The following is a 19315-nucleotide window of genomic DNA, read 5'->3' on the forward strand; positions in this document are numbered from 1 at the left end:
GAGGAAAAGAGATTAATTTTCTACGTCGACATTTGAAGAGTCGATCTTGATCAATAGAGGCTGGTTTAGCAAGGACAGTGACGGTAATGAAGGCGGCGATGACGACGGCGCCGTTAGGATGTTCTCTGCCTCTGAGTTGTCAGCTAAAGCTCTTTGTAGGGCTATCTTTGCTTCTCTTGTCACACAAACCATAAGCACAGCTGAAGAGAAGCAAAGTTGGGCTATATCGTAAGATTCAAATAGTAAAAGAACAATGCATGAGAGGTTGCTGCTTGCTTGCTTACCAGTTATCAATAATCCGGCTATCATCATTGCCTGCATCCATTTCAAACCAAAATTTTAATTTTTTGGTTTTCAATCTAGATTTCGATAAGTATTTGCACTAGCATAAGCATCTTAAAGTCGAGAACAGAAAAATAAGGCTCAGAAAGTAAGCAAACACAAAGCTGAAAGAAAGGGGTGAGTATTAACCCGTGACGATCGACAATGAGATAGACAGCAACAAACAAACATACCCAGCGAGTGATTGAAACCTCACTCCATCCATGTGTAACCTCAGCCAGTTCCTTCAAAGTAGTTCCGACATACACCAGAGCAAGAGTAATTGGCTATGAATCAAGTAGAGATGAAGAAGAAAATCATATATCACAGTCTTTAATGTTTCAGAATTGAAACTCAAACGATACAAATGATAGGACAAGACCATCAGAAAGATACTAGTTCAGATCAGGTTTTCCTACAACATTAAAAGAGACCAAATCTTATAATTTACCCAACAAAATGTTCATGATTAACGGACTAAATGATTGCTCAAATATAATTTTGTGAGATTTGTAGTGTTCTGATTACTGAAGCAAACAAGCTTCAGTTAATAAGTAATTTCCAATTCAAGGTGACAGAAATTATATAAACAACCTTTAAGGAATAACAATGTTTATTAGCATGTATAACTACCGAATGGGAAAACTCAAGTATGATAAAGATACCATCATTCCCAGCCAGGATGCCATTGCATATTCTGCAAGGCCGATCGGTGTGACAGATAGGAAGTAATTCAACAAGCAAAATGGAACCAAAGGAGCCAGCCTAAGCAGCAAAACAATCTGCAAAAGAAATGGCACAAATTTAGAATCCTTGTTAAGCAAGGAACACTAGTAAATTGTCACCCACAGAAAAAAAAAGGATTCTATCATACAATATTTTTGAAGAACTGATATGTACAGTACACTGCAAACCACATAGGACTCTTCCTGATTCTTAGCTCGAATGGTATGTTACGTTTCGCCCAATATAGCGATTCATAGCATAATTTAAATCATTAAATGATAACATAAGGAATAGAAAAGTTAGTACTATCTTTTATCTGTTTCTAGATCGACAGCCATAAAACATCTCTTCGACTAGTTTATAACTTAAAGAAAAAGCTTTGAGAGCTTGAATAAAACCTTAAATCCAGATTTCTCAATTGCAATCGCAACAGCTTGGATGTCAGGGTAGTCATTCATTTTGGAGATGACATAGGGCCTTCCTAACTGCAAAAAAACATCAATGTTATGTTATAACAGTGCATTATAGGAATACAAGTAACAAACATCAAAGTTTAAATCAAACTTTAAGATATGAAAATTTTGTTACACTAAGTGGAACAGGCATAGTTATTCAGCAATGTACACTAAGTAATATATTGCCCGAAAAATAACCTTGGTAGAATAATTATGACAAAGCAAAATTACTTCTCCACATCTCAAAAGCAACCAAAGAAACTTACAGCTCTGCCAAGCAAAAATGCTGCCACAGAACCAATTGTTGCTCCAACTGAATCAGCAAGAAAGCCTATTGGCAACCCAAATAGATATCCACCACCAAGCTGCAAATGATAAACTGATTAAATGTTGTTCTTTCTTTTCTCAAAATTACTTAATTATTCTTTATCATCACTTGCCAACAAAATTCAATGCTAGCTAAATAAAATTTCCTATCGATCAAAAGAGCAAATAGTGAACATGTAGAAAATCATGCTTACACTAAGTACTGCAGCTGGAACAGCGAGTATAGTCAAAGGAATATAAGAGATAGCCCTGCTTACAAAATTTAGTTAAGTTAAGCATTAAGGATAAAAAATGGGAGAATGACATCAAATAGAAAGTTAAAAGAAAACCAAATTATCACATGTGTGTCAACCAAACCAATATGCATGATTATTAAAAAGTAAAAAAAAAAAGGAGGAAGGCACAAAACACATTTTTTATATTGCGCCTGCAATTATCCTATCAATGCTGCAATACCAACATTGTCATGCATTGCTTCACTCACAACCTATGCACAATTCAAGAAGAACTACACTATAACTGAAGAACAGCTCCATGCTTTCAACACTTAATGACCAACTTAGATTCCTACCCTATTAATTTCCAAAAGGCACAACTGCTCCCCCTGCCTAAAGAGAACCGACAACATCATTATGTTTCATATGTCAATGCTTGGGAAACAAAATCCTACTGGGTCATCATCACCTTCTCTGCTAAATATACCATGTCTTATATTGATATTGTGTTCTATTAAGTACAACACGGCGGTCTAACCTTAGACCAGTCAAACATGCCTAAAGTTAAGTTTACAACACGGTTCATGTTTGCTGAGGAGATCAAAAAAAAAAAAAAAAAGAGAAAAGATCATATGCTCATCCTCATGACTCATAATGTATTTGTTTCAACCATTTGGGTTCACTACATGATTCTATACATACCCATATAATTATTAATTCAAATTAATTAAATTGTTTTTTCTTATATTAACTAAAATTTTATTTAGACTCCCTCTACTCCTTGCACTTTCTGCTCTAAATGAATAGGCTCTCCGCTCTCCTAACTATAGAAGCTATTGGATGTCTTCGAATATATCCAAAACTTCAAAACTTATTTTATTGTTTATTCAATTATATCAATAATAGAGTTATTTGGGCCCTGCCACATGCCAAGCAAATGCAAATAAAATGTATGGGTTACACAACTGCTATGCTTTTCCATTCTGCATCTTGCAGGGTCATGATACTCACCTGGCAGTTGTACATGAGAAACATTGTTGTATTTGGCAATTTACACTTAGGATGATCAAATACTCATGGAATATTAGCAAACTTTAGTCACCGAGGATTGCTCTAGTAGCAAATATGAGCCAAAGGAAAAAAAAAATTGAAGAAAAAAAATCAAGAAGACGCCAATGCTATATACTATTCACTTACAGCACAACAGGTCCCCATAGACCAAGATTCTGGTTTATCCAAACCAAGAACTCCTTCAGAATCTGGAAGCACAATTAAATACAGATGTCAGTGGAATGAAGAGATGGTCTAATGTAAAATATTACATTGCGATTTTCAAAATGTCATGATATGCAAAGAAATGAAGCACTATTATTATGCCTGTACTGAGATGAAATAATCTTTTAAGTTCTTAGTCAAGTATCATCGTGTTGGTTTGCTTGTGTTTCATCATAGGAGAAAATCTATCTACAAAAAAGGTTTCAGCATCCGTGCTGGAGATATAATATAAGCATGACATGCAATCCAACAAGATCAAGAATGAGATTTTGAAGAACTTCATCTTCTAATTAAATTGTTATATCAACACCAATACATTCATCTTCCAGTCCTTCCCACCTTTGATGGGCCGCAGTTGAGTTCAATATTTGTTCGAGCACAGAGCATTCAGATCATTAATACAGGAGAGGAACGATTAAAAAGGTTACCTTTTCGACTGGGACCGTGAAGAAGGCGGCGGCCGAAGCAACGACGAGGAGCACTAGCAGGGAAATCCTGATGGTGGAGGACCAGGAGACGGCCATCGATGACGACAACGACGACCACTCAACCCAGAGACGACTTGTCTCAAATCCCGCCTCTCCTCTCTCCCCCCCCACAATATTCCCTTTCTGCGCCACCAAAATACAAAGCGGAGGCCACAAACGCCGATCGTTCGCTACCCGTTTCTCTCCCTAAACTGGCACCTATTTTTGCAAAAAGAAATTTCAAAAGTTGCGTCTTTCTCGCTGGCTGTCCTCTTCCCCGGCCCGCCGATCCATTTATATTATGTTACTGAAAAGGTAGGTGAAGATCATCTCGCTGCTATTGTTGGCTCATTGTGTTTCCTCTTGCCTTATATAGCAGAAGAGTCAAATAATGATGGATGAATCTTTTGGTCTCTCCGACTGACCTTGAAGCATCGGCTTCCCACGCCGACTTCTGGATGCGAAGAATCCTCAACAAGGTCTTTCCTTTACGTTCTCACTCCTCCACAATGCGCCGGAAATAGGAGCTGACACTGTTTCCCTGCGGTGGCGGTGGCGCCGGCGACTCGGCGAGGGAGAACGCACGCTATACAGGTAGGAGGCGGTCGGACGAAATTTATTCAACTCTCAATATTTGGTATTTTTTTTAAAAAAAATATTAAATTCTATTTCTTTTTATTACTAAATAGATAATTTAAATAATACAATTGGTTTTTAATATTAAATAAAATTTGTAAAAAGGAATGCTTTGAAAGCAACCATCTAGGACTAAGAATATCTTATAATTCAAGAAGTTGATTACAATGGAGTAAAATTGAAAAAGAAGATAAGGATTTAAATTTCGATGAAGTTGAGATAATATCCTCCTCCATCGTAGTCAACTGCAAGTTCTTGATTTACCTCTTCACAAATAATCATGGAACTGACTATGTGAGACCGTTGGAGTGGTGGATTCTACCTTTTACAAAAAAGAATATGTTATAGAAAATCAAAATGCTTAAATGGACAGTGATAATTTAACAAAATATTTTTTAAATAAATTAGTTTATATTTTATGATTAAATAATATTGTTTTTTAATTTTATCTTCAATAAAATAGGTTTTTAATGTTAAATAAAATTTGCAAAAAGGACGGCTTGAAAGCAACCATTTAGGATTAAGAATATGTTATAGAAAATCAAAATGCTTAAATGGACAGTGATAATTTTAACAAAATATTTTTATAAATAAATTAGTTTCTATTTTATGATTAAATAATATTATTTTTAAATTTTATCTTTAATAGAAGGTTTTTAATGTTAGATAAAATTTGCAAAAAGGAATGCTTTGAAAGCAACCATCTAGGACTAGGAATATCTTATAGATAATCAAAATACTTAAATGGACGGTGATAATTTTAACAGAATATTTTATAAATAAATTGATTTTATATTTTATGATTAAATAATATTATTTTTTTAATTTTATCTTTATTAAACAGGACATTAAAATAATGAGCAAAGGCCAAATTTGGTCCAAGTAGAATTTTTTTCAACCGTCAAATTCGACTGTAATTTGATCCCAACCGTTGATTAAAGTGGCCATCAACACTTTTCCTTGAAGAATCTCTCTATCTCTCTCTGACGCGACGCACGCAGACACACTGGGAGCTCCACTGCTGCCCTACTCCGAATCCATGGAGCGATCATCCTCCTCCGTCACCTCCGATCGCTGCCGACGCCATGTGGTGCTCCTCCCCTACCCCGGCCGCGGCCACATCCACCCGTTGCTCCGCCTTGCCCACCGCCTCGCCTCCTGCGGCTTCGTCACCACCGTCGTCCTCACCCAGGAGTGGCTTTCCCTCCTCTCCGCCTCCTCCCCTCCGCTGCCCCCTTCCGTCTGCTTTCGCTCCATCCCCAATGTCGTCCCCTCCGAGCGCGCCCGCGGCGCCGACCTCGGATCCTTCATCCGCGCGGTGCTCGTCGATATGGGTCCCCCAGTGGCTGCGCTGCTGGCAGAGCTCGACCCACCTCCCGCCGTCCTCGTCGCCGACTCCATGCTCCCGTGGGCCCCTGCGATAGCGCGTCGGATGGACGTCCCCATCGCCGCCTTCTTCCCCCAGGCCGCCACCATTTTCCTTGCCTTGCAACAGCTCAAAGCCCTTTCGCCGCTGGAGATCGAGCGTTCCATTTCCGGTAAGTGCTGTTGATTTGTTGAACTGATCTAAATCCGATAACCCGCAAAGTAATCGGATCCAAACCCGTAACACATTAATGCTAAGGGCATAGACCTTGGGGATATTTGGAGAAATATCCTCAAACTTCAAATATCCCTCATTGGAGAGGATAGAATTTCAGGATATTAGAAATCACCGGGAAAAAAATTTTACATCGGTGATTTTAATTATTATATTAAAAAAAAAAAAAAAAACTATGAGCTATGGGTCCACTTGTACTTGTTGTAACTTTTTTCATTATTTATTTTTTAAAAAATGAATGAAGCAACGGTTAATTAAATACAACGATTTAATTTTTTATTTATTTGATTGAGAAGGTTGCCAACATTTAATTTTTAAAATGTTGGACGACATTCATTTTTTTTTTTGCTATATGTACATAGTATTTTTATCCATCTTTCATTATAAAAAAATCACTACAGCACTAAAAATCTAGAGAGTAATGGATAAAAATTCCAGTTATTATTTTAGAGATTTATTGAATTCTCCAAATATTGATGAAAATTCAAGTGGAGAAAATTCTCGAGTTCGTCCTATATCTCCTCAATCTTCAATTTTCATTTCCCACACAACACACACATAATTTTCAACCTTTCCATACCCACCACCATATTATCATAATTTTCAAAGTTATTTAAGTTTTCAAGTAGTGACCATCGAGTTCTGTTTTATACATGTCTCTTGGAATATTGACAGAGTAGTCAATATTTCATGCAAGCTCTATCTCATGGAATTAATCTGTTTCAATCACTGGGGATTCAATCAAATGAATTGAGGAGGGTTGGTGTTGATGCAAGTAATAGTGATTAAAGGATAGAAACAGCTCATGCAGTCTCTTATTCACAATTTCCTTTATTCTTCGTAGAAATAGGGTTTGACAATATTATTCTCGATCAAGTAATCGAGACGGGCAACGAATCGGATGGACATCATAACAGGCGAACAATATGGACAGTAGCAGATGATAAGTTCCTTGTAGCAACCTACACAATCATGAGCAAAGATCCAGTAGTTGGTAATGCCCAGAAGAATAAGTCTTTTTCAAAATGGATGGTGACATACTACAATACTAATTCAAGAGAAGGGAGCTAAAAAGAAAACTGTGGATAAAACAAAATCACATTGGGCTTCGGTGAAAAAGATCGTGAATAGATATAATGGAATCTACAATAAATGGTACAATGATCGATCGAGCGGATGGAGTGACGAAGATTTGATGGTGCGGGCTCATGAAGAATGCAAGAGTACTTTTAAATCTACTTTTCAATATGAACATGTGTGGAAGATTGTGAAAGATAGTTCAATGTACGCTCAATCTTCAAGGCAACGGGCTGCAAAGAAAGCAAGGACATCAGAATCATCAGGTGCACATACTGACTCTTCTAATCCTAACACAACTATTTATGTGGATGATAGAGAAGTTCGATCTCGTCTGATGGGACAGAAGACAACAAAGAGGAAAAGCAAAGAAAAAGTGGATCTAATTGATGAATTGAGTTAGGTTGTGCAACAGTTAGTAGCACATTTGAAAGAGTATAATAACAGTAAGAAAGTGAACCAACTCATCAAAACACATCAACTCCTTGTAATGGACACACGATACATGACAAATGAACAACTTCATAACCATCTAGTGATGTGAGTAATTGAAGAAAAAAAATGATAAATCCCAATTAGCCCATTGATATCTCTAGGGGTGTGAAGCACTGGCCACCAGAGTAATTGAAGAAAAGATTGAACATGTAGTGGATTTGTTTGTTTTATTAACTTAATGTAGTTTGTAATTTCTATGGTTTGTCATTTCTGTGTTTTATTAATTTAATGTAGTTTGTAATTAATGTTTTCATGTCATGTGTTTTAGTATTTGTGTAATCCACTCTTCGATTATTAATGTTATTTATAAACTAGTTATTACAAACTTATTGTTAAAAAATTAACTATTACAAATTAGTCGTTATAAATTAGTCATTACAAACTAGCTATTACAAACTAACCATTACAAAATTGGTATAAAAGTAGGAGATAAAACATTCACAATTATCTACATAATATCTATTCTCCTCTTTCACCCACTAAACTCTTCATTTTTTCTAATATGTCTCAAGATCCTAACCAAACTAATATAGAAAACATTCTCGAAGACACAACGAGCCATACAACATCAGATCTCAGGGAAGCGTTATTCATGATGGTGGCGCACAATCAACTTAGAGTGGTTGAATTCGTGCAAAATTATTATAGGAGCATACAAGGAAGAAGGTCAATTAACAGAGAACGTGTAGCTGGACACATTCAACTTGTCAATGATTATTTCTCCGATGAACCGGTGTACACCGATGACATGCTTCTAACAACGACTCCGAATGAGAAAAGAGTTATTTTTGCGAATAGTCACTGATTTGAAAAATCATCTCAGTGGATATTTTAAATAGAAGGAAGATACAACAAGGAGAAAATGCCTTCACCGTTTCAAAAATGCACAGCGGTTATTCGTCAATTGGTTTATGGAGGTTTCACCGATCAATTGGACGAGTACTTGTGGATGTGTGAAACAACTGCCCTCGAATGCTTGTCAAACTTTTATCAATATGTGATGCAAATATATAGAGGTGAGTACTTAAGAAAATCCAATGCAACTGACATCGCTCGTTTGCTTGAAATACAAGAACAAAGGCACGGTTTCCTCTGGGATGTTAGGAAGTCTTGATTGCATGCATTGGTCTTGGCAAAATTGTCCGGTTGCATAGAGGGCACAGTACACACGAGGCGATCATGACTACCCAACAATTGAGCTTGAGGCGGTCGCATCTGTCGATTTGTGGATATGATATGCCTTTTTTGGAGTTGTTGGGTTTTGTAATGACATTAATGTGCTTAATGAATTGCCTATTTTTAATGACGTCTTGAAAGAAAATGCACTGGAGGTTAATTTTATTATGAACGGTACATAATATACAAAAGGGTATTATCTAACAGATAGTATATATCCGGAATGAACCACTTTCGTCAAGAGTTTTTCCTGCCTCAGGATCCGAAAAGAATGAAATTTAAGGAAAGACAAGAAGCTGCAAGAAAAGATGTTGAGTGGGCATTTGGAGTGCTCCAAGCTTATTGGGCAATTATAAGAGGTCCAGGGCGACATTGGTTCATGGATAAATGCAAAGAAATCATGTATACATGTATTATTTTATATAACATGATTGTCGAAGACGAATGCCATGCAATATCGATTTGGGATCGCAAAGAACAAGATCCTATCACAGTGAATCAGGGCTCAATCACCGAATTTGTTGAATACATTCGAAGAAATTCCGAGTTACGTGATATTCAGGTGCATCATCAGCTTTGTCACAATTTGGTTGAACATATCTGGGAAACATAGTCGCCTTGATGAGTGAAGGACTAATTTATCATTTGTAAAATATTTAATTATTTTAATTTCAAATTTATAAAACATTTGTATTCATATGTTGTACTATTTCTTTTAAAATTTATACTTTATATATTGTACTATTTCTGTTTAAATAAAATATTAATATTAAATTAATTTTATTTAATATTAAATTGAAGCATTAAAAATGATAATTAATTTTATTTAAATATAAAATTAAATATAAATTAATAAAATAATGGTGGGACCTATAAATATTTGGTTGGTGAGATATTTGATTATGAAATTTGGAAGTGAGATATTTAATGGGTGAGATCCATAAATATTTGATTTGTATTATATTTCATTGTGAAAGTTGGGATATTCGAGGAATGAGATATTTGATTGATGACGTGGACGTGAGGACCACAAATATTTGCAAGAAATATTTGATATCATTGTGGATGCCCTAACTCAAGTCTCAACTACTGGTGCATTTGTTGGTAACATGTAAGGGTCCATCACATCCTTTGAAATTGTTCATTTATTAGCTTCTTAATTTAGTTAATTTTGATTGGGATCTGAAGTCGGTTCTTGCTCAATGTCATTGAGTATTTTTTGCTTTCTTGTGTCCATAATTTTATGTCAGTTCCAAAATCTTATGTGTTGGTTTTTAGTAATGTTTTGACAAACATAAAAAAGTGAGGTTGTGGAACAAAGAAAAGTGTGCCCCTACATGATTAGAGATGTCAATGATCATGCTAGAGCTACGCAAGCTGTGAGCCCGAATTCGATCACAAAGTGAGTGAGTTTGTGGTCATCACAACTCAAGAATGGTGGACCAGCCCAATATGAGCATTGCCTCATATTTTGGCTAGCTACCTCATTTGGTCGGTTTGTCTTACTAATTTGTTCTTGTACTTGGAAACTCTAGAAGGTTATAACTAAATAGACTTCTGATCGTCAAGATGCATCTCTGCTTGGTTTGAATGTCATGCCTAGCAAGACCTAACAAATCACAAGTTGGTTGTGCCAACTACCAGCTTTGCCATTTGGTGATGTCCCGGGTGGGTCACCCATTGGGTACTTGGTACAGATTCCTTTTGTTTCACTAACCGCCAAGTGTGCAATCAATTTGTGTGTTTGACTATATAAAATTATTGTTTGGTACTACAATATCGACTATAATGTCTGTAAGATTGTGTGTAAAGTAATAGAATTCTAATAGGGATAAAGATTCATGTAACAAATGCAAAATTGTTGGGATACACTTATTGTTGTTGTTCTTGTTTTCGTATCATTCTACTGAATCCACATCATTTTTTTTCATCATAAGATTTTCAAGTGCAAATCAGTTACTCAGTTGTATCTTCAATACTTCATATGAATTTTAACATGCTCTTCATGGAGAATTTTTGAGTCATACTGTTCTCTCTCTCTCTTTTCAGGTAATGGAAGCAATTACCTGGATTATGTTCCAAGACCCACCTCTAGCCATTTGGATGATTTCATCACCCACTCCAATGGCGAAGGCATGCTCAAGGCCTTCATCGAAGGCATATCTTGGTTTGCCACTGCTCGCTGTATCCTCTTCAACACCTTCAATGAGCTCGAAACCAGAGCCCTCCACGCACTCCGCTCCTTCGTTGCAGTCCCCTTCTACTCCATCGGCCCCCTTGTCGCCGACATCGTCACTGAACAAACCACAAAATGGTACTTCAGCTGGTTGGACTCTCATCTGCCAAGGTCTGTGCTGTATGTATCATTGAGTAGCTTCCTTCCTTTCACAAATGAGGAGCTCAAAGAGATCGCCATCGGGCTTCAGATGAGTGGGCATCCATTCCTCTGGTCCGTGCCCGATTCAAAGGACATCGAAGAGCTCATCGGCCAGAAAGGTATTGTTGTTCCATGGTGCAACCAGGCTGAAGTGCTGTGCCACCCTTCAATCGGGGGATTCTTGACACACTGCGGTTGGAACTCGACATTAGAGGGCATTCATGCAGGTGTTCCCATGCTCACATTTCCACTCATGTGGGATCAATTTCCAAATAGCAAATTGATCGTGGAAGATTGGGGAGTGGGGTTTAGTCTAAAGGATGATGACAAGGGTGTGGTATCTAGGGAAGTTATCGCTATAGCAGTGCGAAGATTGATGGACCTCTATTCGGCGGGAAGCAAGGAGTTGAGTAAGGTAATGGAGCTCAAGTGGAAGTCTCATTTTGCTTCTTCGACCGAAGTAGACTTCAACAATTTCATCGAAAAGATCACGAGTCAAGGTAGTGTTGAAAGTTAAACAATATTCCAGTGTTGAAGGTACGTATTATTAGAGTCTATGGATATGTCGTCATTGAAGTTCATCGGTCAAGACAAGTTTGAAAGTATTAATTTGTTTTGTGGAATACCTTTGATAGGTATAGACCGTAGGTATAATGGTATTGAATGAATAACTATATTTGTCCTAAAGAATAAGCTCAAAATTATAGTTATTCATTTTAATCTAGACTAGTAATTAATTTCTCCCAATAAAATTTGGAGGACGAATTAATAGATAGCTTTTGTGTTATCCATCTCGATCGGTCTATTATGTACTCAACTCTCCAAGCCCTTTAAATTTTTACTAATCATTTATAATTTTATTTTAAAAAATTTTAAATTATTATTATTATTATTATTTTATCTTTGGTACGTAGAGAATATTTGGGTAAAATAAAATGGAGAAAAAAATATTTTTTCTCTTGAAAAAACTTAAAATTTTGATTTATGGTCTGAGCGGGGTTGTGCTAATTAGATGGTCGATCGGTTCGGCTAGTTACTTGTTCAATCGGTCATACTTTGCTCGCGAGAGAGAGAGAGAGATGACCAACGATGGCGACAATGTTGGTGCCGACGGTGGTTGATAAGAACTCGTGTCCTATCTCATAGAAAATAAAAAAATAAAAAAGAACGAGAATAGGATGATCACTTCAGAGATTGACCTTTAATAATCAATAGAATTAATTAATCAAAAGATTTTATTTCACTGTTTAATCTCAAAAGATTACATAATGAATTTATATATATAAATCAATATAAAAAATATTAATAAATCTAATAACTTATTCAATGGATAATTATTAATAAATAAGATAATCTTATCTAAATTAATAATAAATTTCATAACATATTTTAAAAGATAATATTTTAAATGACTTATTTGAATAAGTCTATCTAAGAATTGTATAATTCCATCGTCCTTCAAAATAATTTTGTCATTTAGATTGATCTTTTTCGTTTTCTTATTTTTCTTTTGATGATTTATATAAAATAATTTCTTATTGTGCATTAACCTTTTATAATAACCTGTTATAATAAATTTTAAAATTTTCTTTAGGTCTTCGTTAAAAATTTATGAGCATGTCAATATTTTTTTTTCCGCTTAGCCTTATATCATATGATGAAAAAATACTTCATAATGTATCAGATATTGTTGGAGATGAAAATAAAAGTTGATGTAGATTCAATAACTTTAATTACATGTATCATAAAATTTAATTTTTTATATATATTATCTCGTTATTGTTCCGACCACCTGGTGTAACGGTCTGAATTGTGACCTGCACCCGCGGTTCGATTCCTAACTATGACGTATTTGTGAGAATTTTCCTCCAAATGGGGAACACTTGCTTGGCTACAAATCTATTACCGAATCGGTCAACCAGGGATTGAGTCTCATACTATGACGTATTTGTGAGAATTTTTATTCAATGACCTTAATGGAAAATATAATAGTATATTCTGATAATACGTGGAAGGACTTATTTAAAATAAGTCAATGGGTCAAGTCAATGGGTATCGATCCCAGTCAATGTGACAATCTACATCAACAATCTCAATGAGAAGATTAAGCATCGACGGTGAGTTCTTCATTCTGATGCATTAACGCGCCGCTTTTTCGTCGTATAAACCCTAGAAAGATCAATTCTCAGTTTTCGGATGATGCTATCCAGTTATTTCATTGTCTTCTCTTCATCTCTATATTCTATACCATCAAGATCTTGGCGTGCATTTCTCTTCTTGGTCACACAATTGTTTTTTCCTAGCTACGTCGTGGTAACGTAATATTAAATCTGCCTTTCTTTCTTTTTTCTGTCGTTTGTTGTAGTTGCTTCGCAGCAGAACGAACATTGATGTTTTCATTATAGAACTCAAGAAGTCCTTGCAAGCAGTTTTTTCTCAATTTGGCAAGATATTAGAGATCCTTGCTTTCAAGACATTGAAACACAAGGGACAGGCGTGGGTAGACTGAGGCACTTAAACGGATGCAAGGATTTCCCTTCTACGACAAGCCCATGGCAAGAGTTTAATGATTGCTATCTGCACATGAAAACCATTCCAAGTCTTGGATATGATTTTGGAAATTCTTATCGATCATGCCTTTGAAAGTTTTATATGATTTTTTGAACCATTCATGAATGATTAGGGAAAATGTTTCAATTTCTACATTTTGTATGTGTTACATATTCTATGATAATTTTCGGGAACATCATATGTCAATGCTGTGAGATTACGATTTAAACATAGGGATATTCTTTTTGTGGTTGAATGTCATGTTCGTATTTTAGACATTCAATGTTGATTTCTGCAATATATTAACCGTTACTGAAGAGAATTACAGGCTATTGATGTTCTGGGTTAAAAACAATGAGTTATAATTCATGACTGCAACTGTACATTTTTTTGAACACTGGAATTCCCCAACAAGTTTTAAAAAATCATTTACACAAATTGGAATTTTCTGAGCATTGAAAGTTCCTAACTTAACTTGTATATGCATACACACTGGATGGATTTTTTTTGTTTTGTTTTTTATAGCTATCACATTCTGTGTATTTGAGCATTTTGGTACTAGGGATTGGTATTGGAGGTAGATGCTTCTCAAATTTTCTGTTTTTTCAACCACCACGCATTCTTAAAGGACTGCATAAGTTCTTTCTCAGATCATCGCGGACTTTTTATTAGATTTTTCTTGTTTGTACAAACAAATTGATAGAAGATGACTCGACAAAATTTTGGGGAATGATTTATACTTTATATAAGTCTAATTGTGTACTTGTTTAGTTTACCATGAATTAGCTTCATAATGTCAAAGGTATGACTTATTGTTCTCATGTCCTTTCAACATAGAATGACATAAAACATTTTTGCTTATCCAGAAGATTCAGTATGCAAAGATCAAATCAGACATAATCGCAAAGGCTGATGGAACATTTGTCCCTCGTGAAAGAAGGAAAAGACATGATGATAGAGGTAGGTATTCGTCTCTCATTTAGCTACCAAGGTTATGCCTTTTCAAAAGATGTGGTGACTAGTAGTAACATACCTTTCATCTTTGTTGATTATGGAGTTGCAGCTCCATAAAATAATTATTGAGTTGATCCTTTTAAGAGTTTCAAACATAGATTGAAAAAGTGCCATGCCCACTGATTATTCAAAAGTGCCTCAAAAAAAGATTGGCATCTTAAACAATGTTTGCCAATTCTGAAGGATAGCTCCATAAAATAATTACTGAAATGATCCTTTTAAGAGTTTTAAACATGGGTAATTCAAAAAGTACCATGCTCACTAATCATTCAAAAATGATTCAGAAAAAGATTTACGCCTTAAAGCTACAAACAATGGTATATACGCATATGTATTATGTGTGCATGTACATAGTGTAAGAACATATATGACACTAGAGGGGGTTGAATTATGCAATAAAAAAATTATAATTTAAATGCAATGATATAAATAGTTAATCAGATTAATAGCATAAAAATTGTAAATATGCAATAAATAATGAAAGGAATAAAAAACTTGGCTTTTCATGTAGTTCAGAACTCTTAGATTCCTACTCCATAGCCTATGGACTTGTGAGGTGAGGAACCCTAAAAAACTTCTAACTTTCTCCTTCACAAGACCTTGTGGACATGGAGAAATCCTTTTACAAAAGATAAGAAACAAGGAAATTAAAAGACTTACAACAATTATGGAGCTCGAAGTTAAAAATCTTAAGTTCATATGAAAGTAAATAAAAATAAAGGCATTAAAAATAATTTTTTTAGCAAAGAATTCTTATTGTTTTTGTGCTCCTCTTGTAGTCCTCTAAACAATCATGGATAAGCTCTCCTATTTGTTTTGAGTTACTGTCAGTCAATTGGTTTAAACCATTATATTTGTGCATAACCTGTCTCATTGTTGTCTTCGATCTACTCAAAACTTTTCTAGTCTATCCATGCCAATTGACTTAGACACTTGTTGGTTGGCTACTCTAGATAAGATCATAGGTTTAACTCTCGGACGATCATGATAAAGGTGATTCAATCCTCTTTATTAGTCGATTTAAGCTCGACGTAAGTTCGTTGTAACCCAAAGAGTTAACTCATTATGGATAAGTTGCTATTCAATGATAATTATTTTGAATTCAAGATTAACTCATTGGACAATTCAGTTGACTTTTGTTACACACATTCTATGTGTTTCGAACATAACTTTAGTTGACTGCTCAGTTGATTAAAGTGACATCAGTCAACTAGATCTGTCGATTCATCTTAGAATACAGACTTGAATCTCTAGTTAATTGGTTTGTTGACTAGTCATGCATTGAATTGTCATTTAGTTGAGTTAGCTCAAAACAAAAACTTTCTATCTAAGAGCAATCTGTCTTGAGTCGACTTTGTAATCAACTCAATATATTAGTTAACTTTTTGTGACCCTCATCATCGACTTTGACCTCGAAACACATGTTTCTTGGTCAAATTTTCACCTAAGATACCTATCCGACACACGAAATGCAAGTCTCTCATAATGTTTGACAATTCACATGCCATGGGATCTACCTTTGGGATTTCTCATGTGTTGAGTGTCTGGTCGATCTTGACCTATTAGGAATTTTTGTAATTTTTGTTTGTTATTTGGTACTTGATTTACTTAAATTTCCTCAATTTGCCAATGCTAACACCTCTTGGACTTTAAATGTCTAGTTAATCTCAATCCACTTAGATTTCATCCCTTTCACCTGCCATGCCAATATCAAATAACCTAAAATCCTTTTCTAATTACATCAAAATTATATAGTCAAACTCAACAACTTGGGGCATGATTGCACTAACAATCTCTCCCTTTCTAATGTTTCACAATTTGTTTAAATTAGGGCAATTTCACAAGATATTTATGGTAAAATGAAAGAATCTAATTTAAACCACTCATATTCTTCCTCTTAGCACGCATAAAAAAAATACAAATATGGAAATAAAGGTTTGTTCTTGCATAACAGATTAGAAAATATATTAAGATATTATTAAGTGCATCAAATCAAAAAATTTAAATTCGATTGCACCATCTTAAACACTACATTTTTCTTATCTTTCTTCTCTCCCTTTGACACATCAAAAATATTAGATTTGTTATCTGCTAATAAACATGTATATTTGCTCGTGTTTCACAGTAATCTATGTTGAAATTTTATTTTTGATCATGTGTATGCAGGAGTGACAGTTAACTTGCAGATATTGATTTGTAAAGGCATCATGCATGCAATTTCTGCGTGAAGAAGTAATTATGTGAAATGTGTTGTAATTTAATGTTTAATTATCAGTGATTTCTAATGATCTTTCATGTTGAGGCTTAAGGTTGAGACTCAATCTGTATTGGTATTTGGTGATGCAGCTGAAAGAAAGAAGCGAGAGCAGCACCATGATGCTAAGCAAGCTCGGGCAGGGTTGAATTCTGCTTATTCCGGTGCTAATGGAGCCATGCCACCTGTAAGCTTCTTCACCTTTCTATTTCTTTTGCTGCATGCTTTTAATATGTTCTCTAAATCTAAGTTAACTCCACAACTTTGATGCTATCTTTACTTCTAAAATATAGTCGGTATTGAGAAAGACTAGGGGACACGGATGAACATCAATTCATTTTTGAGATGAACAATGGTCTTGACCGAACAACCCTCATCTTATTAAACTTTGTTTACTGTATGAAATATTTTCCCAAAAAAATTAAACGGGCACTTTTTTATATACAAAGAAGAGAGTCTGGGAGTTTTTCAGTACTTTGGCACACGGATGAGAAAATATTCTGCTGTTCAGGTGTCGTTGAGAGGGCCAGTTGGGCTAGAGTTATCTAGGCGCACCAAGTTAACACAATGAGCTTTGTGTTGGACCTGCGTGCACATGCACAGCTAGCTCCTTGGTACTTTGACCCATTCAGTTATTCTCAGTTCCTACTCATACCTGAGAAATCTCTCACCCATTCTGATCTAAGATGCCTAGGACACAGTTCTTTATAGGATAGCAATTAAGTTGAGAACTCAAGACTATGATGTGGCTATGTTATATTGCCCACCAATCAAGTTTTGAAGTCCCAACTATTTGTGGTGGATGTGTGAAGTTTAGCCCATACACACACGCACACACACACATGCCCGGGACTTTATTTGTGGTGCTTTTGCTTTAGTGTAAGAATTCTCTCTTGCCAAGTGGAGATAAACCTTCCCCACTCACGTTTTCGATACAAGGAAGAACAAGGTTTTGACCCACCCCAACTCCATTTCCTATAGTAGATGATTTGATTAGGTGTGAAATTCTTTATCTCTGTATGCCTTCTATATCATTGATAAAGAAACAATATTTGTCAAACATTAGTTTGCTGAATGGCAATACAATTGTTTCGAGTAATATTCAACGCTGATGAGTTATTGGTATTACATTTGTTTTTCATCATCCTTTTGAATCTCATGTATCCGAATATAAAGTTGATTGTGTTGATCTATTTTTGTTTGGGTTCCCTCCACATGATTACCATATCCAATCATTTCAGCTTTCACAGATGCCTTATGGATATGGAGGGGGGTCCAAGTCGATGCCTACCTGAAGCACCAGCCTTGCCGAACAACATTCTCTTCGTTCAGAATCTTCCACATGAGGCTACGCCCATATGATGCTGCACATGTTCTTTGGCCAGTATGTGGGTTTCAAAGAGGTTAGGATGGTGGAAGCGAAGCCGGGGATCCACAGCCTTTGTGGAGTATGGAGACGACATGCAATCGACAGTTGCGATGCAAGTGCTCCAGGGTTTGAAGATCACGCAACAAAATCCTATGCTCATCCCATATGCTAAGAAGTAGGCGTGCTTTTTGTTAAACCAATTTGAGATGTTCTCATCATTTGCAACCATTGCAGTCGCAGAGAAGCTGTCGTCCATTATCAACTTCAGATAGAATTTGTTATCCAAGCGATCTCATACGGTCGGTCTTACAATCATATGTGAGAAAGTAAATTGAAAAATCATAATTGGCCACTGTGGAAAGGGTATTGTCTCAGTTTTATCGAGATTCGATCTTTATCTACTTCAATAAGTCTGTTTCATAGTAATCAATTCAATTATATCTCATAGATTGTCGTCATTATCAACGCATGTATATGATGAACTCAATGGGAGTAATACTTTTTGATTCGCAATAGTAAGTTAATATTTTGGCTCGGTGTATGAGATCCAAAAAAATTGATTGTAAAATAATTTTTGGAGGATTCTTATGTGAGCCGATTCGAGTAACTGTTTTTTTTAATGCTGTTGCAATAATTATCAAATAATTGCTGTTTTAATTTTTATTAAATTTAAATAATTTTAAGTAAATTAGTAAAAAAAATTAATATAAAAATGTTCTAAGTCCTTTTTATTTTTTCCAAATAAAAATATTTATTTATTGGATTAATATTTCAAGGTAAAATAAAAAATAATTATCTACGTGTTCAATCGAATTGAACTGTTTAAATTTTATCATCAAATTCGAGCTGAGATAAAATGGATTTAATTTGATCGCTAACAGATTAAAAAATTAAACTTTTTAAATAAAAACTTAATTAATTTAATAAAAATTAAAAATATTTTAATATTTTATTATTTAATAAAAAATAATTTAATCAATT

At 35.2% G+C, this 19315-nt stretch overlaps 2 protein-coding genes and 1 pseudogene across 2 annotated transcripts; 2 read left to right on the top strand and 1 right to left on the bottom strand.

The window, feature by feature from the left end:
• Nucleotides 1-12: 12 nt before the first annotated feature.
• On the bottom strand, nt 13-3855 carry LOC141817263 (uncharacterized). The gene is made up of 9 exons (XM_074704941.1): nt 3748-3855; nt 3242-3303; nt 2024-2078; nt 1769-1867; nt 1446-1532; nt 987-1103; nt 516-608; nt 285-315; nt 13-200 (listed from the first exon to the last, which is right to left on the bottom strand). Exons 1-9 carry the CDS (start codon nt 3841-3843, stop codon nt 13-15), a joined length of 828 nt encoding a protein of 275 aa, XP_074561042.1. The 5' UTR covers nt 3844-3855.
• A 1563-nt stretch (nt 3856-5418) lies between these two features.
• Nucleotides 5419-11835, top strand: LOC141817262 (UDP-glycosyltransferase 87A1-like). Its single transcript, XM_074704940.1, has 2 exons — nt 5419-5960; nt 10820-11835. The coding sequence occupies exons 1-2, from the start codon at nt 5462-5464 to the stop codon at nt 11662-11664; spliced, it is 1344 nt and encodes a 447-aa protein (XP_074561041.1). The 5' UTR covers nt 5419-5461; the 3' UTR covers nt 11665-11835.
• Nucleotides 11836-13086: 1251 nt separating this feature from the next.
• On the top strand, nt 13087-18513 carry LOC141817259 (U1 small nuclear ribonucleoprotein A-like; annotated as a pseudogene).
• The last annotated feature ends 802 nt before the right edge of the window (nt 18514-19315 follow it).

The sequence above is a fragment of the Curcuma longa genome, unplaced genomic scaffold (genome assembly GCF_044706935.1).
Source record: "Curcuma longa cultivar G26 ecotype Majalengka, Jawa Barat unplaced genomic scaffold, ITB_CL_G26_1.1 contig_19877, whole genome shotgun sequence".
Classification (NCBI taxonomy): Eukaryota; Viridiplantae; Streptophyta; class Magnoliopsida; order Zingiberales; family Zingiberaceae; genus Curcuma; species Curcuma longa.